Raw genomic sequence first — 20,984 nt, 5'->3', positions numbered from 1 at the left:
CAACCATAATTCTGGAAGTACTCTCTTATAGAATTTCATCCAACTATCTTTGAACTGCTGAATGTATTATGTGGAATAGTTAATCATCTTCAGTATAACAGTATAAATAAGGCAAGCATTTTATAATTATGACCGATCTGTCAGGTTTATTTATTTCCATGCTGCATGTAGCTGGCCAATTGATCGAAAACCCTGAATCTTTACAATCCTTCAATTTAAAAGTATTGGTTCTTGTTAGAAATAAGCAGATTATTGTCTTTAATTAAGGTGTAGCCCAATTTTGCATGAGGAGGTGTTTGTCTTTCATATTCAGAGTATTCTTACGCACCGGTTTTTGACTTACGCACCGGTTCTTGCGCATTTCCCCAAAACCTTTTCAAATTGGCGACATGTTTAGAGGTCAGGATGGGATTTCTGATGACTTGGAAACTGTGCTAGACAAAGAGGTGCAAATTCAACTCATATATTTTGTTTAACAAAAAAATTCTTATGAAACATTTTACGATCAGTTTGGTTATTGCCAACTGAAGGTATTAATTTTGTGCAAGATAATATTTTTGTAATATCTCCTTTTGATCATCTTAGTTGCATCCATGACTTAAAGTAAAACTGGAAATTTATATGTTCCTTCAGCATGTAAAATTTCTGATGTAAATGAACCCCTGCACCGTCGAGGGTCGTTAATTCTAGAGCGGGAACAAAGGAGAGGTTGGATATGCACACAAGCTAGCCAACTTTTAAAATGAAAGAACCGTTGCCCTCACGCCGCTGTACAGGCCAGAGTATCATTACGCGGAATAAATCCTCGAAAGTTTTCCGAAAAGGAACAAATCCCCGAGCCCTCGGATCCAATGCGCCGTATCAACAGCGTGCGCCATGTAAAACAGCAGGATCCCAAGCGAGAGCAGAGCAGAGCAGCGCAACGGGTGGCCCCGCCGTAGGGACTCCGTGCCGCAGAAGATCCAGCCACCACCGTCCGCCTCCTTTCTCCTCTCTCTCCGGGGGCTAGCGCACACGCCTCGCGCTGCTGCTGCTGCTCCTCTCGCAGTCTCGCTAGCGGTTCCTTTCTTTTTTCCGTTTTTTTTTTCCGGGCTTCCATCCCTTTCCGCGTCCCGGCTTCCACTCCGCTCCGCTCCTTTTGCTGCCCGAGCCCCGCGGCACCGCCTCCGGATTCCCTCCGGCTTCTGCTCCGGCGGTCGGATCTCGCCGCAGCTGCGCCCTGGTAAGCTCCCCTCTCCCTCCTGTCACTCACGCTGCTGCAATCTGTTCGTTCGGGTCTGCTGCTAGCTAACCTGCTACTGCTAGATGCTGCTGCTTGCGGCTGGTTTGGGCTGTAATTTCGCGGGGACGGGGCGCCCGGTGGATCTGGAGCGCGCGGGTTGAGCTGAGATCTGCGCGGGTTCGCTTGTAGAAGGAATCGCTTGCTTGCTCGCGAAATAGTGCGCGCTGTGTAGGGTGTTGTAGCTTCAGCTGGCTTGGCGATAGCAGATACTCAGTGCTTGCTGGCGGAATTTCCTTTCGGAGCATATTGAAGTCAGTGGTGATTGGTGAACTGGTGACCGCTGAGTATCAAATTTGAATGCAGAGGAGTGATACAGTAGGGAGGTTGACCCTTAGCTCGCTAGACTCTGTCTCCGGATTGTATTTTTAGGAAACAGCTGAGCAGCACGCTAGCGAGGTTGACCTTGCCTCGCTGCATGCTTTTTAGGAATTCAGTTAGCGCTAAGTAGAGTTTTCTCAGCACAGGTTAGGCAACACTAGAGAGCGGGCAGCTCTATCACGTGTGATGAATTTGTTTTTTGTACTGCGTTAGTGCTGCAGCGTTAAGTGTAACGCCACAAAGTGAAAAGCAAACCCTGCTAAACATGGCACCACATGTTATTTCACTTGCGCTGGACTCTTTGGGGTACATTTTGGTTGTGCGCGAGCAACGTGGCCACTAAATTGTGGCCTCGTAGAAACATGATTTATTGATTTTCTTGTACTGTTTACTGTTCTACCAAATATACCTGCTACGTTCGGAAGTTTCACTGAGGTGCCATCTATCGCAAAACAAAAAGAATTATAACTTTTCGGCTGGAATAAGCATTCAGTGTGGCAAGTAATCCAAAGTGCTTTAGACTCCTGGTGCATTTTGCGATGAGCATGAAATGATTGCTTCTTCTGGGTAAAGATTGGCTATAGAGAAACATCACAATGATAAGTCTGATCATAATGCTGAATCACAGAAAATAAACTGTGGCACTGGAAGAAACAAGCTATGCTTCATACAGATACTTCAGCTTATTGTTAGCATTTATATTAGCTTGATTGCTTTATTGCAGTTGTTCTAAGAAAAATGCTAATGTAGCTAATGCTCAATCAGCGATTTCTGGTTTTAATGATATCTGTTTGTCTATTTCAGCCTTTGAGGCAGAGAAGGTGCTCATATTTGTTTTCCATTGATCGGACTGCTCCAAGTATTGTTCATTGCCAGTGCATTGTGTGAGTGGATGGTGCTATACGAGGTCACATGAAAGTTCCATGCATATGCCTTCCATCTGATGGCCATAATATGGTAATTGATCAGTTTGGATAGCATTTCAACAAGTAGCTGGTCAGATACAGCACAACATTTTCATATTCAATATGCCGCCATGGTGGAGTAAGTCATCGTCAAAAGATGTTAAGAAAACCACCAAAGAAAACCTGATCGATACATTTCATCGCTTGATAAGTCCCAATGAGCAAAAAGGAAGCACAAAATCAAAACGGAATTGCAGACGTGGAAATAATGCAGCTGTTGAGAAAGTTTGCAAATCGACCGCAGTGTCACGTCCAACTTCACCATCAAAAGAAGTTTCTCGCTGCCAAAGTTTTTCGGTTGATAGGCCGCATGCTCAGCCGCTTCCTATTCCTGGAGGATGCCCTCGAGCAAAGCGTACAGTTTCTGAAGTCATTGAGTCAAAGCCCATATTGGAAAAGCGTGGCAAACCACCGCTGTTTCTGCCGCTTCCTAAACCTGATCCGCTTCACAAAAGGCCTGGAAACAGTGAGATTGCTTCAGAAATAGTGGTTGCTTCTGTCTCGAGCAACTGTTCTGCTGATAACGAGTATCATGCAGATTCTCAGCTTCAGAGCCCTGTTGGGAATGATACTGAAAATCCAACAAAGATTTCTTCAAAGAACAAAAGGTACGCGCCTGAGGCCAAAAGCACCACTTCATCTATTTACAATTCCCGTAAACCAGCCTATGCCACTTTATTTATGTGCCTCTTCATCAAAACATGCTCTAAAATTTCTTTCTCTTTCTGAAGTAATGTTCGCAAGGAGCACCCTGGTGCCATCACTACCAAGAACACGAAGGAAACATCGAAGCCAACTGCTAGTGCTTTCCTCAATAACCATACACTGTCCACATCACCAAGAGGTATTGCAGCTGACAATAATCAACCAAATTTACAAAACCTCCGTCCGGTGGTTTTGGAGAGTGCTCCCAATAGTTTGATGTCAAGTCCTTCGAGAAGTCCAAGACGGATATGTCCTGACCATATTCCGACTTCAGCCTTTTGGGCAGTGAAGCCTCATGCAGATGTAACTTTCCTTGGATCTGGTCAGTGCTCCAGTCCAGGTTCAGGGCAAACATCTGGACATAATTCAGTGGGTGGCGATATGCTAGCCCAGCTTTTTTGGCAGCCCAGCAGGGGTAGTCCAGAGTGTTCACCAATTCCCAGCCCAAGAATGACGAGTCCTGGCCCTAGTTCTCGTGTGCATAGTGGAAGTGTTTCCCCATTGCATCCAAGGTCTGGAGGAGTGGCACCTGAATCTCCTACAAGTCGACATGATGATGGAAAGAAGAAGCAAACCCATAAATTACCCCTTCCACCATTGAGCATCTCGAACAGTTCATTTTTTCCAAACAACTCCACACCAACTAGTCCTATATCAGTACCCCGGAGCCCTGGCAGAACAGAGAATCCATCAAGTCCAGCATCACGATGGAAGAAGGGCAAGCTGATTGGTCGTGGGACATTTGGTCATGTGTACGTTGGTTTCAACAGGTATGTGTTTTCCAATATATGAACTTCAAATGTGCAGTTTGACTTTCTTTGTTAGACACAATTTGCTCTATTCTAATTATCCAACTACTATGAAATTTCTTCTTATGAATGTAGTTCTATAATTGACCTTAATGTGTTCTGTTTTTCCATTGAAGAGCTGAAAACTACCCCTCTATTAGTTTTTGGTATATGTTTTAGGGGTGGAAATGTGTTTTTCTTTCATGTTATAGGATTCCGAGAAGAGACAGGGTTTCCCTGCCTCATCTATTGTATGCTGCACTTTACAAGTCTTGAATGGCTATGTTCCTCAGTCACTAAGATTAAGAGAGGGTGTTCATGTTGTACTCCCTGCTCATTGTGCAAAGCGCAAGCAGCTTTATTGACGTAGCAACAGCAAATAGTGACATTCTTAGAACTTGATGAATCCAAACCATCAGATAGAAAAGAACCATGATACTATATTACCTGCATAAAACTTGAGTGCTGCTCGTTGTTGGCATAATTGGCATTCTTACCAATGAGATAACTATATGAGTACTCATGTTGATGGTAACAAGTTACCATTAGAGTTATCGAAAAAAACATTGATGGTAACATTCCATATAACCATAGGCCATTGAAAATTATAGGTCATATTATTGTGTTTAAAAAGACCTTATGTTCCAAATAAAGCAAAGAGAAGTTAGTATTCTGTAATTATTGATCATTGTTTAGGATACTGTCTCTGTTTGCACTGATATAATTCGATTTCCATTTGAAGGTTTTCAAATCATGCCTCAGTTTTAATAACTTCTGTTTTTTTGCCCTATTTTGATGTTATTGTCTCTTTCAGTGATAGTGGCGAAATGTGTGCAATGAAAGAGGTCACCCAATTCTTGGATGATCCTAAATCGAAGGAGAGTGCAAAGCAATTGGGGCAGGTATTGTGTTTCAAATGTGTTTTGCACTGACTACTCAAAAAATTAGTCTATATGTTGTTGTGTTTATTGGTCTACATTATTTTTATCTCTTTCTCTTCTCTGTTTAACAGGAAATATCACTCTTGAGCCGCTTACGGCATCCAAATATTGTACAATACTATGGATCAGAAAGGGTATAAAGTGTTTTCTTCAGTTACCATCTATTTACACTTAGTTTTCCTTGCTTTCCTAAAATGCCTCTACTGTTCCTGTAATTGCAGAAGATTCTGTCTTTAATTTAATGTGTCTCAGTTTTGTACTCTTTCTTCAGCAAGGGTGCTAAGAAAGTTCACAACAGCTTGTCGAATTTCATTAATAGGATCGTGTATGCATTGCTTTCAATTTGGGCATGAATTTATACATTATGTTTTTCCAAGATCAGGTCGACGATAAACTTTACATATACTTGGAGTATGTGTCTGGTGGATCCATACATAAACTTCTACAAGAGTATGGACAGCTTGGTGAACCAGCAATACGCAGCTACACTCAGCAGATACTTTCAGGCTTAGCTTATTTGCATGCCAAGAATACAGTCCATAGGTAGCATTTCAGTTTGATCTGGTTCAATTTTTTGGGTTGCACATATCAGTACATGTCATGTATTTTGACTTTTGCTTTTATTGCTGCTCTTTACAATTTATAGGGACATCAAAGGTGCAAACATACTAGTAGATCCAAGTGGCCGTGTTAAACTAGCAGACTTTGGAATGGCAAAACATGTAAGTTTCCAAGCCATTTTACTATGTTAAAAGTAATTTAACCAAGATTGTAAATAAAGATAAAGTTAACCCATCTGATGTTTCTTTCCCCAGCTAGAAATTTGGATATGCCATCCTTACATTTATTTTTCCTTTCTATGTTTTTCACCTGTACCCGTAAGTCATTACCACTTCAAATAGATCAAGCACTTTGAAAATATATATCCATATGAAAGTCATTTTTGCTGCCGTTAACAGCATTTCTGGTCTGTGGTTCTGGTGCCACAAGCATACTGCTCTACCTACCTATGGATAATAATAACATTTTGGACATTCAAATGCTCTCCAAAACCCAACTTGAAAACCAATTTTTGGCGTAATATTAGTTTGAGTGCCCATTCTCTGCTACAGAAAAGACATCATTGTACCACTGTAATGTTCAGCCCCAATCTAAGAGCTTAGCTTGTGCCGTGGCCTTTGGCGGAGCTCCTTGGCTCTCATCATGCCTCTAGCTCTGATTGTGTACATCACACCCTCAGTGCTACTGATAGCATGGCCAAGCTCCACTGCAGTATAAGTTGTGCCTCTGTGCTAGCACGCTATTGTGCCATGTGGCACACCACTCTGGCAAAATGGACACTGCTTGGACACCCCCCCCCCCCCCCCGGGGGGGGTGGGGGGGGGGGTTCTGATACATCCTGGTATGGTGGCAGGAAGTTGGAAGACAATGAGGATCCAATGAATAGAATGTGCGTGAGAGAGGGAGGAATATTTTGAGATATGGAAATTTACTTAATAAAATAGTTAGTTTGTTGGGATTTCCCCCCTTTTTCATTATTAGTGGGCTTTCTTTGGAAAGGGGAGAAAGATAATACAAGTATTTACTTGCAAGTGGCCTTTTTCTGAAAGCATAATATAAATCCTGACTCCTTAACTTGTTTAGATTTTGTCTCATGCTTCTTTTTATTTATTTTTCTCCCAGATCAACGGGCAGCATCCTTTCTCATTTAAGGGTAGTCCATACTGGATGGCTCCAGAGGTATTGCTGAAAATCTAGCTCTTACTTTTAGTTTGTATTTTTGGATTCCATGTGTATTGTAATTTCAGTAAACAAAATTCACATGCAAGACAAATGCAGGTTATAAAAAATTCTAATGGATGCAACCTTGCGGTTGACATATGGAGTTTAGGATGCACTGTCCTGGAAATGGCTACTTCAAAGCCACCGTGGAGCCAGTATGAAGGGGTCAGTATAATTTCAAAAGTACAATTGTTATTTGGTCTATAGTATGGATGTCTGTTACTCAGTATGATTAATAATCCGCATTTATTGTTTCACTTCACTACTGCAGTACCTCACTACATCAGTAGTAAGTATTTGAGTTATTACCCCATGTTTGTTCGGATGTAACTGCTTCCCTTCTTCCTTTTGGGCATATCTACTTTTTTTACTTTCAAGTTTCACTGATACCTTTATTTGGAAAAAATTAAATCATAACAGTATAAGATTGACTTGCTCACTGTATACTGTTTATTTTGGAGGACAAAAGCCTGACTTGGTATAGAATGAGCTGTTTAGAACTGTTGGGGATGTGCCCTTGAAGGCCACAGTCTATGGACCCCCCCTTTTGTGTATAAAAGAGGCCTAATTAGAGATCTAGGGGCTCAATTTAGACATCTAGGTGTATCTTTGTAAAGTCTAGGGGCTTGTTCATTTGCTCACTTGTTCACTAGGCTCTCTCTCTCTCTCTCTCTCTCTCTCTCTCTCTGATCTGTTTGGGATTTCTAATCCCAAGAAGAACTTCAGTTGCTAGTGAATTTCATGTAGTTCAAGCACTCACTTGATCTGGAAAGTTACCTTTTCCTTAAAAAAGGAAAACAATGAACAACTTATTTGCTGTGAGCAAGTGTATTATGCTAGATAAGCCATACACTGGCACATATTTCCTGCCGTTTGGTGACCATATTGGCTCAAGGTAATGGGCCATTTCCCAATGTTTAGGTTGGATAATTTTTCAAAATCAGGAAAATGCTGGTCTTTAGACTCAGGTTTCTTCCAGAAGCACCACTGGCCTGCCAACAGAAATAGACAGCAGTTTCTTAATTACTGGAACATGGATTCTAGAAGTCCTCCAGAGGCCTCATTTCTGAGACTTCTATAGAACTGAAATGTCCCCTCTACTGGGAGCACAGATATGACGTGCTATTATATTGACATCCAGAGAGCAGAATTCCACACTGGGTGAACTAATATGAGAAATTATTATTTTTCCTGATTTTCCCCAAGAATCTCTCATTATCTGAAAATGGAACAGCCAAGCTCTTTATGAAGTTATATGAACTATTAGACTTCTTCTTTTGTTTGGTAACTAGAATTAAAGCAATCATAAATGCAATTCAATGAATGTTTCAGTTCTATTTGCCATCAGATTGCTGCAGTGTTCAAGATTGGGAACAGCAAGGAACTTCCACCAATACCAGATCACCTTTCAGAGCGCTGCAAGGACTTCATTAGGAAGTGTCTGCAACGTGACCCGTCTCAACGTCCAACATCAGTTGAGCTTTTGCAACATCCGTTCATACAAAATGGAATTTCACTTGAGAAATCTGTTGCTCCTAATCCTTTGGAACATCTGGCTGCCATATCCTGTAGACCAAAACCCAAGGTAACACCTGAATACTACTACTCTCATTTTGTTCTTCAGCTGAGAACTGCATATCTGCTATGTTAGTCTTTCTAGAACTTTTGATTCTTTCTGATTGTTTACCCATTGCTGTCAAACTGTACACCTATATGAAGTTTGTTTTTAAAATTTTTTTTGGCCATCAAGAAGCATTTTAATTCTAATCAAGATGGAGGATACCCTTGACACCTGGCAAGTCTCATTGGTAGTGGGGAATTGAATTGGAGAAAATGACCAAAGGTGGAGGAGAAACACTATTGACCCAGCTTATTGAGACTGACAGTTGATAAAGGGGCATGACATGATATATAGCGAATTGGATTGCATATTGGAGCAAATGGGCAGTGGTTGGAGTTCAGTTCAGTGATGCTTTTCAAGCTTTTGGTATCTCTACTGAAGATGCTACCACAGGATAGAATGGGGATAGATGGCAGAGGAGCATTCATTTTGCAGTAGCATTCTAGGGATGTGGAAATTTTCCTTGTTAACTTGGCTCAACTGAAGTATTGAACTGATATACCTATGTATAATTTCTGAGTCTAAATTTGTTGAAACTACAATGGACAATTGGATTTTGTTTCATTCCACATTTGTGTGTCCTGATCATCTTTTTGAACTTGATTTGTCAGGTGGCCATGCAGACAAGGAATACCTCCTTAGGTTTGGAGGGTCAGACTATTTACCAACGAAGGGGTGTAAAATTATCTTCAAAACACAGGTACAACATATCCTACATCCCGCTGAGAAAGAAGATACGCACATATCAATTATGTATCCAAACAGTGTTTCAGCGAGACAGTTATAGGGTAACTAAGAATCAAAACATCAGATACCCAACTAAAACCAAATTAGTAAAAGTGTTCCATAACTAACTGAATTGCTAGGTCACTTCCATCTGAGCTTTAGGTTCGGTGGATAGTGCTGGTCATCTTTCTTTTAGTGGCATGTTTTACTCAGGTTTTGTGGGTGTGTGTGATGTGAGTCATGGGTGGGACTGCTTAATCCTACCTTTGTACCTTTTTCTACCTTAATGAAAATGCACGCAGCTCTCTGTGTTGTTCGAGAAAAAAACTACCCGAATTGCAGCTACTCTAGTCTCTAGTTATGCAAGATTTGTGTACACCACTATTTATGCATGAATCCAGTCAAGAAAAAAAAACTTTGCATGCACAGACCTGTCCTCTAATTCTTATCTGCTTGCAGTGATATCCATATACGAAGCAATGTATCATGTCCAGTTTCTCCATGTGGAAGCCCCCTGCTAAAGTCGAGGTCTCCCCAACACACAAGTGGCAGGATGTCACCCTCTCCTATTTCGAGCCCTAGAACTACTTCAGGCACTTCCACACCCCTATCTGGTGGTAATGGTGCTATTCCTTTTAACCACCTAAGGTATGCAACCTACAGCAGTGAGGGATTTGGGACCACATCTAGAGGCCGGGATGATCTCTTTCCCAACCGGCATAAAGATCCTATCCTTGGGCAATTCACTCAGGCGCATCAAGTCGCACAGGGACCTCGGGAAAGAGTAGTATCTGAAGCTGATATTCTGAGCCCTCAATTTGGAAAGAGACTTGGAAATGTTTTTGATTTGCGTGAAAGGCTGTCCCCTTCTGAACATTTTACTCGTCATGCCTTTGTCGATCACGTGGAACTAAATCCTTCACTTGACCTAACATCTGGCCCTCTAAACCTTGGACTCCAGCATGGTAAATAACTATCAGAGTGTAAAAAGCAAGGTGGCATTTTTGGAATTTGTTAAGGTAACTGGTGGTTTTTGGCTATAACCATTCAATGACTGGAATTGTATCATAGTTTAAGAATTCAGAAAGATTGACAATTGCTTTAGAAGCTAATGGTTGGCAATGGATGTGATCTTTGTTGTCATCAATGCAATTCAAGTCAACAAAGGTATGCCTCTTCTCTGAATTTTACAGCTGTTTATATTATCTGCATTCAGTTACACTTGGTCAAAACTGTTCTCCTTGTCTTGTAAGTCCTTTGACTGCTAGGGTCATGTCTGGTGTCAGAGCAACATAGTTTGTCCTTGGCTTACAGAATCTTTTGAACATTTATAGAATTATTAGTAGTTTTTACTGTGTGAATGCGTGAATAAAAAAAAGAACACCTATTTCAGCTATGATATTTGTAGTGCAGTAGTAAATGCTTGTCTTTGTCCTGCCATTGCTTTATGTGTGATTCCGGAAGCTTTGCACCTGTTATCGTTATTCCTAGTTTTTAGCCTGTATAGTTCTGCACCTGATTTGCATTTTTCAGCCTTAGCTTATTGAACATGATAACATCCTAACTACTTTTGATTACACTCCTTTCTAATATTGTTCAGTGGTTGCAGATTCCGCCCATTCCTATCTGGCCAAACAACTTGCCTTAGCATACTACAACCAACGTGCTAACAAGTGTCATTGATGGGACTGTATATTAGATTCCCAGACTGAATCACTGAAGGACCCAAAGCAGTAACTCTCCATTTGTATACCCCTCTCTCACCCCCAATATGTAACCTATTTTTTCTAATTTTTTCCTTGGCGTCCTGACGCCAATGTATAGAAGGTATCTCAACTAAGAAGCCTAGATTTTGCACAGGAAAAACAGTTGAGCTATTCAGCAATCAGTCCCCGTCTCTCTCTCTCTCTCTCTTTTTTCCCTTCGCTCCTTCACAGTTACATATCTCCCACCCGTCCCTGGAGCTGATGCAGCTAATCGACTTAGCACTGATAAGTATATTTTGTAGCAGTACTAATCTAATGAGCCATTTCATTCAATGTACACCTGTACAATCTACTTGGGATGTACACAAAGAATCTCTGCCCCCCTAACTAAATGCTTGTCATACATTCTCGCATGAACCTCCTTCATTTACGTTGCTTTTTCTTAGGGTCATTTACGTTGCTTTTGAGATTCCGAAAGCTATATTCTAGCAAACTGGGTTTATGCGCATTATTTGGCTGTCAACTGTTTACTGTGTTGGTAAATTCCGCAGAAGATATTCGTCAGGATTTCTGCCCGCTCCACGAATCCAATCATGTATATGCCCTTGCTCGTTCACGAAACGGAAAAAAGGAGATCGAATCGTGTATCAGGCAGTACCTGGCATGCCTAGGGTTGCCACCAAGGCGATGGTCCCCCTTGCGGGGTAATGGGGATCTGGTCCCGCCTGTCCCAGGTCCCGATCGTCCGCCCTGGCCGGCTGGCCCTGAGCCCTACGCCGTGGTCCGTGGCTGGTGCCGGCACGCCGGCTCTGTAACCATGCGGCGTTGCGCTCCTCCACTCCTACCTTGGATGCTCCGGAGTTGGGACCAATCTGATCCGATCGCGCCGGCGCTTGGTTCCTCTCTGAGAACCGCGAGAAGTTACTTGTGGCCACTTCTTTCCAAAAAAAAAGAAGTTGTGGCCAGATAGCCGTTGCACACGCCTGTGGGCGCTGCCGCGCCGGGGAATCGGGGTTACAGCGGTGGTGCCGGGCCACCGTGCTGTAATGGCAAGGCGGCAAGAGCGACCAGCGCTTGGGCGGCTGAGAGAGATCTCCGGCTGCCGCGGCCTGGCCTCCTGCAAGAAGAAACAATCAGCACGACATGTGCCACGGTGTAGCCGCGCTGGTTTTGTAGCGTTGCGCCGGGACGGGAAGGACCAGAACCAGAGCCAGGGCGCCCACAGGCAGAGTCACAGTCCCACACCCCTCGCTGGCAGGGCTGTGCCGCCAATGTCGGTGTGACTCATCGTTGTCCTTTTCACCGTCACCAACCCCAACTATAGGCAACTAGTGAACGAATTGCTTCAGCCACAATGTGCCGTAAGCCCGTAATGCGTAGCGCCATGACTCCGTAGTTCATGCTCGTTGTAACTTGTAACGCAATAGGGTTGGCCAATGGCCACAAGATACATGAACTTTCTATCGTCTCATCATAACTTAAATTTGCACATAACACTAGCGGCGGCGTATTACACAATTGGGTACTGAAATTACAAGTCCGGGGTTCAGATCAACAGATGGAGTGCAGTACAGCAAACTTGAAGAGAAATGGAACAACTCCACAGCAACACAGTAACAAGGATTGGAGGCGACCACACACCCCCATCCGAAGCAGCTTGCCTGTTTGGACTGGCATCTCACAGCACAGGACACAGCAGCAGCAGCAGCTTAAGACCTGCTCTTGAACGGGATCGCCCTGATGACCACCTGGTGGTAGATGGCAGCCAGGGCAGCGCCGATGAAGGGGCCGACCCAGAAGATCCACTGCAAAGGCAGGAATGAATGATTATGGTCAGCGCTCTGAATTATTTCACGCTAATGAAAGGCTTAGCATGCGAGGGTGGATAATGCAGGGTCGTTGTCCTGGTAGGTAGTGGTTGCTTGCTGCAATAAAGCAGGCCTCTCAGTTTTTTTCCCTTCGGACAAGGGAAGGTTTCCAGAATTAAACAAAGAACAAATGTCTATGAGCTTATCCTGTAGTGCTTGGAACCTTTCGAAATCAACTACTGAATGATTTCTAGTAGCGGTAGCAGTTGGCTACTCCATCTAAACATAATTTTACCCGGAGTTACTCCCCAATTTTACATCAGCTAGCTATCAGAGTGAACTTCTCTGTTTATTAGTTTTTCAGAGCAGACATCGCAATTAGATTTCATCAGCTAATCAAGGAGACTTCAGAATTTGTATGAATTAACTCAGTTCATACTCTTCATCTTCTTATACTTCTAGGTGAAAGTTAGCTAAACCAAGTTGCACCAGTTCTCAGTCAGTGAACTCACGTGGTCATCCCAGGCTTGGCGCCTGTTGTAGATGACGGCGGCGCCAAGGCTCCTCGCCGGGTTGATGCCGGTGCCGGTGATGGGGATGGTGGCCAGGTGGACCAGGAACACGGCGAACCCAATTGGCAGCGGGGCAAGGATCTGTTTCATCCAACAGAGAAACCAGCGTCATGTCAAGCCTCGAATCCTTGACACCCATGAACAAGCAATCAAGCAAGGATTACTAGATATGAACACTCACCGGGACGTGGGAGTCCCTGGCGTTCCTCTTGGCGTCGGTGGCGGAGAAGACGGTGTAGACGAGGATGAAGGTGCCGACGATCTCAGCGCCGAGGCCGTCGCCCTTGGTGTAGCCAGCCGCGACCATGTTGGCGCCGCCGCCGTTGCCCATGTACAGCCCCTGCTGGAAGCCCTTGACGACGCCGGCGCCGCAGATGGCGCCCAGGCACTGCATGATCATGTAGAAGACGGCCCTGGTCAACGACAGTTTCCTCGCCAGGAACAGCCCGAAGGTCACCGCCGGGTTGATGTGCCCGCCTGCAGTTTCGAGAGGGAAAAAAAACATCAGCAGCTAGCTTAGCACGACGCAGGCAAAGAAGGCAAGAAGCAGAGGAGGGAACCAAGAAGAAACAGAGGCGGGTGGGTACGGTACCGGAGATGCCGGCGGTGCAGTAGACGAGGGCGAAGATCATGCCGCCGAAGGACCAGGCGATGCCCTGGATGCCGACGGTGGCGCACTTGGACTGGGACTTGCTGACGCCCATGACGGTGAGGATGCTGATGTAGAGGAAGAGGAAGGTGGCGACGAACTCGGCGATGCCGGCGCGGTAGAAGGACCAGGACTTGAGCTCCCCGGGCTCGAACAGCGGCGCCGGAGGGGGCTCCTTGTAGTCCTTGTCATCGCTGCCCTGCGCCGCCGTGCCGATGGGCTGGCGCTCCGAGTACTTGTTGGCGCCCAGGCGAACGTCCTCCTCCTTGCCCTCCATGCTTGCCTGCAACCGGAGACTAGCTAGCTAGAAGCAGCTGCCTGAGCAAAAGCTGAGATGGTCTGGTGCTTTCTGCGGACTGCAGCGGGAGTGAAGAGTCTTATAGCGGGCGGCAATGGTGGCGAGGAGGTGGTTCTGGAAGGAATGGGAGCATCGGGTGAGGTGTGGTGACGAGGACGGTGGTGGGGACGTTGAGTCGTTGACAGGGAGGAGGAGCGGGGTGGTTGTTGGCTTGCTGAATTGCTGCTGGCCTGGTGTTATCTGCAAATAGCTGAGGAGGCTCAATTAACATTTCTGGAAATCAGAAATGCTGGTGTTAGAGATAATTCAGAAACACTGCTGAGCAATTGTGCAGTGGTCACTGGAGATAATAATCATGCAAACAGGATCATGCCATTATGTGAATTCAGATGTATGATGCAACATGGAGGCAAGAGGTGTGGTTCTCTCCATTAGACTCTAATATCCTTTTAATAATAACTATAAACCTTCTTCTATGGCTTGACTTCATAGTGAGTTTGAGTTTCAGAAAGTAATTATTTTGCCTTTTTTATGAATTACATGCAATCTGTATGCCTCGCTTGATTCAGAAACAGGAACCAAATCTATTGTTTTCCCTGGCGTCCTTGGTCATATTTTTATCTAGATGCTTGTTTGGTAATCTTTCTAGCCCCTTTTCTCTCCTTGAGCGTACAAAGGATACGGAGGAAAAGTAGAATAAAAGCAGGACGTACACGCACCCTCACAAAGGGCACTCAGAGTTTTGTCTGTTCAGTTCTGTGATTAACGCTTTCCTGTTCTTTTTGTCACTAGCTCTGCTCTGTTTCTGTCAGCAGTCCTTTTTGCCGCCCTTCTCATGCTCTTATGCATCTATTATCTTAATACAACAACAATGTTAGAAAAAGTTACCACATTCATCGAAAAGGTCTAGAAATTTTCACGTTAATTGAAAAAAGAGAAGAATATACACCATTGGATTTTACGAAGATCTAACGATCTATGTCAAATTCTATTAATAATAACTATTTTCAGAATAAATCAGAAATCATGCTGGTCTTAAGAGATAATTCAGAAACACTGCTGAGCAGTTGTGCAGTGGTCACTGGAGATATCAATCATGCAAACAGGATTATGCCATTACGTGAATGCAGATGTATTATGCAACATGGAGGCAAGAGGTATGGTTCTCTCCATTAGACTCTAATATCCTTTTAATGATAACTATAAACCTTCTTCTATGGCTTGATACCATAGTGAGTTTCTTTTTTTTTCTTTTTTTAGGGCAGATACCATAGTGAGTTTTGAGTTTTAGAAGAGTTTTGAGTTTTAGAAAGTAACTACTTTGCACAAAATTCAGCCTTTTTTTTTAATTATGAATTGCATTCAATCTGTATGCCTCACTTGATTCAGAAACAGGAATCAACAAACATTGTTTTCCCTTGCGTCCTTGGTCATATTTTTATGTAGATGCTTGGTTGGTAATCTTTCTAGCCCCCTTTTTCTCTCCTTGAGCGTACAAAGGATACGAGGAAAAGTAAAGCAGGACGTACACGCACTATCACAAAAGGGCACTCAGGGTTTTGTTTGTTCAGTTCTGTGATTAACGCTTTCCTGTTCTTTTTGTCACTACCTCTATTCTGTTTCTGTCAGCAGTCCTTTTTGCCGCCCTTCTTGTGCTGTTATCGCATTTGTCTATGCAACGATGACGCGATAAGCTAATGAGGAAAAATATAATACAGTTACTTTAAGCTAATGGGCTAATGGCATGTCTTCTTTTCCACCACGAGGGACGGCACCTCTCTCTCTCTGTGTGTGTGTGTGTGTGTGTGTGTGTGTGTTCTCGCTGTTGTGGACGTCATCGTGCTCGGCGACTCTCAGTACTGAACGCAATTTTCTTTCAAAGAGAAGGACTAATCGTGACTCTGAATTTGGGGCGGTGATGTAACGTGAACCTAATCGCTAGGCTTGGCCAATAAACTCGTACCCTAAATTGTCCCGGACGTACGTACAGTAAGTCGTGTATCCCATTCCCAGCCGGGTTGGAGAGTCATGATCCACCGGCAAAGAGTGTAAAAAGGCCGTGGCAGGGTAAACTGCAAACGTCCTTTGCTGCTAGTTGCTACCAGTACAACAGTACAAGCTGTACAGTGCCTGGTTGGAAAAAAATTTACTGTGTTTTCCAGTCAGTTGTCATCAAGAAAGAAAGGAGCAAGACTGCAAGATCTCCTCGGCGCAAATCGTGCAGCTCCGATCAGAGAGTCTCCGTCTGCAGCTAGTTCATGTCAAGTACACCTTATGAAGGGTTGATAGTTGCGTGGCGAGAACAAAATCCTTTTAGTTTTCAAAAAAAAAAGAACAAAATCCTTTTGAAGGGTTAAAAAAAACGAGTAGCCAACAACACGTGTAATTGGAGCGTCCAGTATGCTTTCGTCCTCGAGACAAGAATCTGCATGTGAAAAGCTTGCGCAGAAGAGACCGTTGGACGAGCAGACAGAGGAGACGCTGCCCATGGCCTGCTGCCTTCCCGTTCTCTCCCTGCAACAGTAACACAGGCTGCGTGCAGTTTTCCACGCCGCGGCCCACGTCCATGGCATCATCCATCACGGCATCACCACCCCTCCTCCCGTCTTCTCCCCCAACGGTCGTCCGAGCCGAGCTGGCCGTATCCTCCCCGCATCCCCCTCCCGTCAGCTTCACCCGCGCGCCGGCCATCTCACCCGCGCCACAAGTTGCCGCACGATCCCGCCGCGTCCAGCTCATCATTCCACCGACCAAGGACGCCTCCTGCGGCCCGCTACGTAAGCTAGCTGAGAGTTTAATTTCTGGCGCCCGTTCGAGCTGGCGGCCAGCGAACGTTGCTTTCGGATGCTCTCGCGACGGTTCTGCGGGGTTTTTTCTAAGCTCGTGGCTAATGCGGCTTTGTGTGATGATGACCTAATCGCCCAAATGATTGGTACTCCAGAGAGGAGCTCAGTGGAGGATCGCGAGCCAAACTCGTAAACAAAGCTATCCGAAACGGTTGGTCGATGAGCAAGCATCGCTCGCCTCAACTCAAGCACTCAACCACCGTCAGGTTCGACGACCTGGAGCTCGTTAACCATTTTGTTTCGTTTTATTTCCTTTTTGGAGCTGGGAGGATGAGCTTGTTTTATCGACGTCGTCGTGTCGCTGGCCTCGCGCGGCACGCAATGATCGGGGACCGAGAGCCGCAACGGAAGCCCCTTGGAATCTTTGGATCAATCAATAACTAACGGCGGGTGAAAAGGAATGCTCTGCGTAATATGGCAGGTGATGGCATTTCCCGAGCGGGGAAACGGTGCCGTTTGTTTACAAGAGCGCGCTGCCTGTGTGATGGGATTGCGATGCGAATGTGACATGGCACGTCGTCCTTATCCGGATAGTGCGGATCACGAAGCATGTGCGGACAACTCAGCGCTGCCTCCCCCCCGCCGGCCCCACGCCCCGGCCTTGGCCTCTCTCCCTGTCGCGCGCACGACACGAGAACCATGGACGCAACCACCCATCAGCGCGGCTCGGCTCGGCTCAGGCCTTCACAGGGCAGGACCCCAAGGCGACGTTGCTGGTTGCCTGATCAGTTGATCACGTTCAGAAACCTTCAGTTCAGTCTCTTGAGATGAGATGCCATGCCGGGCTCCGCCCTTGTTGCATGCGCGCGGCCCCGTCGGCGTGCTGCTCTGTGCTCGCAGGCCGCTACCGCGGACGGGACGGGACTACGCGCGCGTGGTAAAAATGGAAGGCAAAGCTGTGGTACCAGTGCTACCCAAAAGTATCCGACCGACGTGAAAGGTAAATGATGCTCACCACTGATGGAGCGGTGGCCGCTGGCATCCCTTTCGGCGAGGAGGTGCGCACAGACGATGAGCCACGGATGATCCGATCCCAACCTCTGTGTGTGTGGTCGTGTCGTGTCCACGGACGGATCATGAACAGATCGTCGCGGCGCGGCCGTTTTTTCAACGCTCCGCGGCACGGGCGGCGGCCGCCGCTGCCCACGAGCACCGTACAGTGCTGGCCGGGCTGGTTGGTTCCGTCGGAATCTGGGGAGGAGGGCAAGCTGCGTACGTGAGCCGCCCACAGCCCGGGCGACACGTATACACGAGTTAGAAAATTCGAGGGAACACGTACACATCCGGGCAACAGTGCCTTGACGTGTTTGCCTGCCTGCCTCCCTACCTCTCGAACCTTCCTTTCGCTTCCCTTCTCTTCGCTTCACGAGGCACGCGATTCACGACGCAAACCGTCACGTGAGGGAAGGGAACCCCGCGCGCGGCGCGCACGAGGGTGAGGCAGCGATGGATGAGTGGCACCTCCTCGCATAGTAGTCGCATTCCCCCAGCTCGGTGATATTACACTGTACACAATACGTTTGAATTTTAAATTTCTACGGGATTTGTCACTCTACAACTCCCCTCCCAGAGACCTCATTTACCGTTAGCATCGGATTTTAGCCCATAAAATCCCATAAAGCTTGAAATAAGGAAAGGATTTTGACCGATAAAATCTCATAAAACTTGAAATAAAAAAAATAAATATTCTTTTCTTAAAAGAAAACACACGTATCGAACCTGTGAGATTCCCAGAGAGTCTAAGTGCTGCATGTTCAGAATCATATAGAGGAAGCAAGGTTGGGTGTTAATAGTTCACGTATGAAAGGAAAGGGAAATAAGAACCTGATGACAATGCAAGACAGAAGTTTCATCGAGAGGGATTCTACATAAAGGGAATTAGAGTCCATGTATCTTAATATTTTCTTTTGTTTAGATATTTATTGTTAGGCAAGTTTTGTACAAGTCATTATCGTAGCTGACTAGGGAGTCATTAGTCTAGGGTATAAATATGTACCCTTGACCATTGTAACATACATCTCTAAATCAAGCAATACAACTTTTTGGCCATTGTAACATACATCTCTAAATCAATTAATACAACTTTTTGGCGCCCCGCCGCCAACCCTTAGGAGTAGGAGTAATGTAGTTTCTCGACGAGTTTCTTCTAGCGCGCAGGGCTACATCGATTTGATCTCAGGCGAGCTTGTAAGTACCGTCATCTGGTCATTACGATCTCTATCGGAACTTTCTAAGTTAAGTCTTATATTCTGATATTCGGTCGTGTGGCTAGTTATGGAGTTAACTTAGATGGTAAGTAGAACTTTCTAGACTTTGTCCAATGTTCTGCTTGTCTTCGACGTTGCTCACAGTTATCAAACAGCTTAAATCTGGTTAGGCTGTCTTCATTGGCTCCCCTGCCATGTTTAAACGTTCACAGTTATCAGGTCGTATTGGCTGGTAGATCTTACATGCCTTTACTGCCTTATATATGCTAGGTCCGATAGATCTTTACCCCTACCCCTCGTATTGCTAACCGCAGGCCTCTGATGTCAGCGTGCTACCATTGAGAACCGATGCTTCGATTGGGTTTTATCCGTATCTCACAAAAGCATGATGACGTCATCAAGTCGATAGAGGCGCATGCGAGGCCTTGCTGACGGGAGCTTGTTTGTTAAGACTAATGGGTCAAAATTAATGCCCTCTCACCATGTTATCTTGTCTAAGTTCAATACACGGTCATAGCATTGATTAGATTTTGTTACCTTAATCGGCTTGTACGCGGTAGGCAAGAGGCATTTGGTGATTATGCTCTTGCATTTGGTGATTATGCTCTTGTCTTTTATGTTGACAGATTGAAGTTAATGCCCACTCATTCGTGTTGCCTTGTTTAAGCTTAATACACTTATCAAGACATTAATTAAGATCTGTTAATGTATCTGGCTTGAGTATGGTCAGCATCGACTGGTCCTTGTTGTTACGTTCTAATCTTTTAAGTTAGTAGATTGATGCCAATACCCTTTCATTCGTGTTACCTTGTCTGGGTTCAATACACTTATCAAGACATTGGAGCTTATCTGATAAGCTTTTATGGTTGTTGTGGTACAATGCTTTATCTTAGCCCGTCAGCTAACATAGCCGATGGCACATGCCATTAATATTTTATTTACACCACATACTTATATTAAATATCTATCATGATGTTTATTCCAAGAACACCTACCCATGAGTTCGAAAGGCTTCGCCGCCGATCGGCTCAGGAATTTAATGTTTACCTTGTCAATTTTCAGATCAAATTGACTGGCACGCCTTGCACCACTCGCGAGCTTATTTGGAGCCTGCACAGATCTTCTAAATCCTTCGTGTTGTTCAACGCAGAAGTCTGAGGTTCAGATTTTACGTTAATACGCTCTTAGCATGCTTGGTGGGACACGTTCATAAAATCTTAAGGTGATCGAGACGATGCAGAATTGATGATATCGTCTTGGGGCAGATCAAAGTATAACATTGACGCTAAAAGCTGATAAGATATGCCCGTCGGCTACGTGTTATTCAGATGGATCTGGTACCAAGTTAATTATGGAGACACGTAATGATGAGAAAGGGGATTCATTGCATACAAGTTTATTTGTTTAATCAAATCGGCTACATGTTACACATATGCATGCCGCACATACATGCAGGCGTGTGGGACCAAGATAAAAAGCTCACTACAGGACATATCGGCTGCTTGTTCAAAGAATAGCCGGTGGATGAAAATACAGCCGATGAAAGTACCAATGGAGCCGATGGCTTCAGGAGACACCCAAGTCAAAGGATCAGATACGTGCAAATAGAATATTATTGCTCTCACATATGCAAGAACAGCCTATGGAACCCTTGCGGCGGGACAGACATCCGACTGGAACGGCCACCGGTTCACCGTCGTCGTTCCGGCCACATTCGTCTCCAGCACCTTACTCATGGGCCTCGTCGGCGATTACGTCACGCTGGTGCTT

At 45.0% G+C, this 20,984-nt stretch overlaps 2 protein-coding genes across 3 annotated transcripts; one reads left to right on the top strand and one right to left on the bottom strand.

Moving 5' to 3' along the window:
- The first annotated feature begins 1,036 nt into the window (after window positions 1-1,036).
- LOC101785592 (mitogen-activated protein kinase kinase kinase YODA) lies at window positions 1,037-11,239 on the top strand. Of its 2 annotated transcripts, XM_012847776.2 has the most exons (13): window positions 1,037-1,222; window positions 2,405-3,173; window positions 3,297-4,040; window positions 4,873-4,960; window positions 5,071-5,133; window positions 5,382-5,542; window positions 5,646-5,721; window positions 6,683-6,739; window positions 6,839-6,946; window positions 8,130-8,366; window positions 9,014-9,102; window positions 9,588-10,295; window positions 10,738-11,237. In XM_012847776.2, exons 2-12 carry the CDS (start codon window positions 2,629-2,631, stop codon window positions 10,099-10,101), a joined length of 2,682 nt encoding a protein of 893 aa, XP_012703230.1. In that variant the 5' UTR covers window positions 1,037-1,222; window positions 2,405-2,628; the 3' UTR covers window positions 10,102-10,295; window positions 10,738-11,237. The 2 variants fall into 2 exon arrangements, with proteins under 2 accessions (XP_012703230.1, XP_022684101.1); XM_022828366.1 differs by lacking the exon at window positions 1,037-1,222 and having other exon boundaries at window positions 2,629-3,173; window positions 10,729-11,239.
- Window positions 11,240-12,282: 1,043 nt separating this feature from the next.
- LOC101785185 (aquaporin PIP1-1) lies at window positions 12,283-14,274 on the bottom strand. Its single transcript, XM_004976426.3, has 4 exons — window positions 13,807-14,274; window positions 13,396-13,691; window positions 13,155-13,295; window positions 12,283-12,639 (listed from the first exon to the last, which is right to left on the bottom strand). The coding sequence occupies exons 1-4, from the start codon at window positions 14,138-14,140 to the stop codon at window positions 12,544-12,546; spliced, it is 867 nt and encodes a 288-aa protein (XP_004976483.1). The 5' UTR covers window positions 14,141-14,274; the 3' UTR covers window positions 12,283-12,543.
- Between the last annotated feature and the right edge of the window lie 6,710 nt (window positions 14,275-20,984).

This window comes from Setaria italica, chromosome VII (assembly GCF_000263155.2).
Source record: "Setaria italica strain Yugu1 chromosome VII, Setaria_italica_v2.0, whole genome shotgun sequence".
Lineage (NCBI taxonomy): Eukaryota > Viridiplantae > Streptophyta > Magnoliopsida > Poales > Poaceae > Setaria > Setaria italica.
The sequence above is the reverse complement of the archived record's forward strand: the minus strand, read 5'-3'. Positions and strand labels throughout refer to the sequence as shown.

Excerpts from the sequence above, each read along its gene's own strand:
- LOC101785592 (XM_022828366.1), top strand. The coding sequence starts at position 2,629 with ATGCCGCCATGGTGGAGTAAGTCATCGTCAAAAGATGTTAAGAAAACC. Across the intron at positions 3,174-3,296 it reads ATTTCTTCAAAGAACAAAAG|TAATGTTCGCAAGGAGCACC; the intron begins GTACGCGCCTGA and ends CTCTTTCTGAAG. Across the intron at positions 5,543-5,645 it reads GCCAAGAATACAGTCCATAG|GGACATCAAAGGTGCAAACA; the intron begins GTAGCATTTCAG and ends TACAATTTATAG.
- LOC101785185 (XM_004976426.3), bottom strand. The coding sequence starts at position 14,140 with ATGGAGGGCAAGGAGGAGGACGTTCGCCTGGGCGCCAACAAGTACTCG. Across the intron at positions 13,692-13,806 it reads CTGCACCGCCGGCATCTCCG|GCGGGCACATCAACCCGGCG; the intron begins GTACCGTACCCA and ends TCGAAACTGCAG. Across the intron at positions 13,296-13,395 it reads CCAGGGACTCCCACGTCCCG|ATCCTTGCCCCGCTGCCAAT; the intron begins GTGAGTGTTCAT and ends TGGATGAAACAG.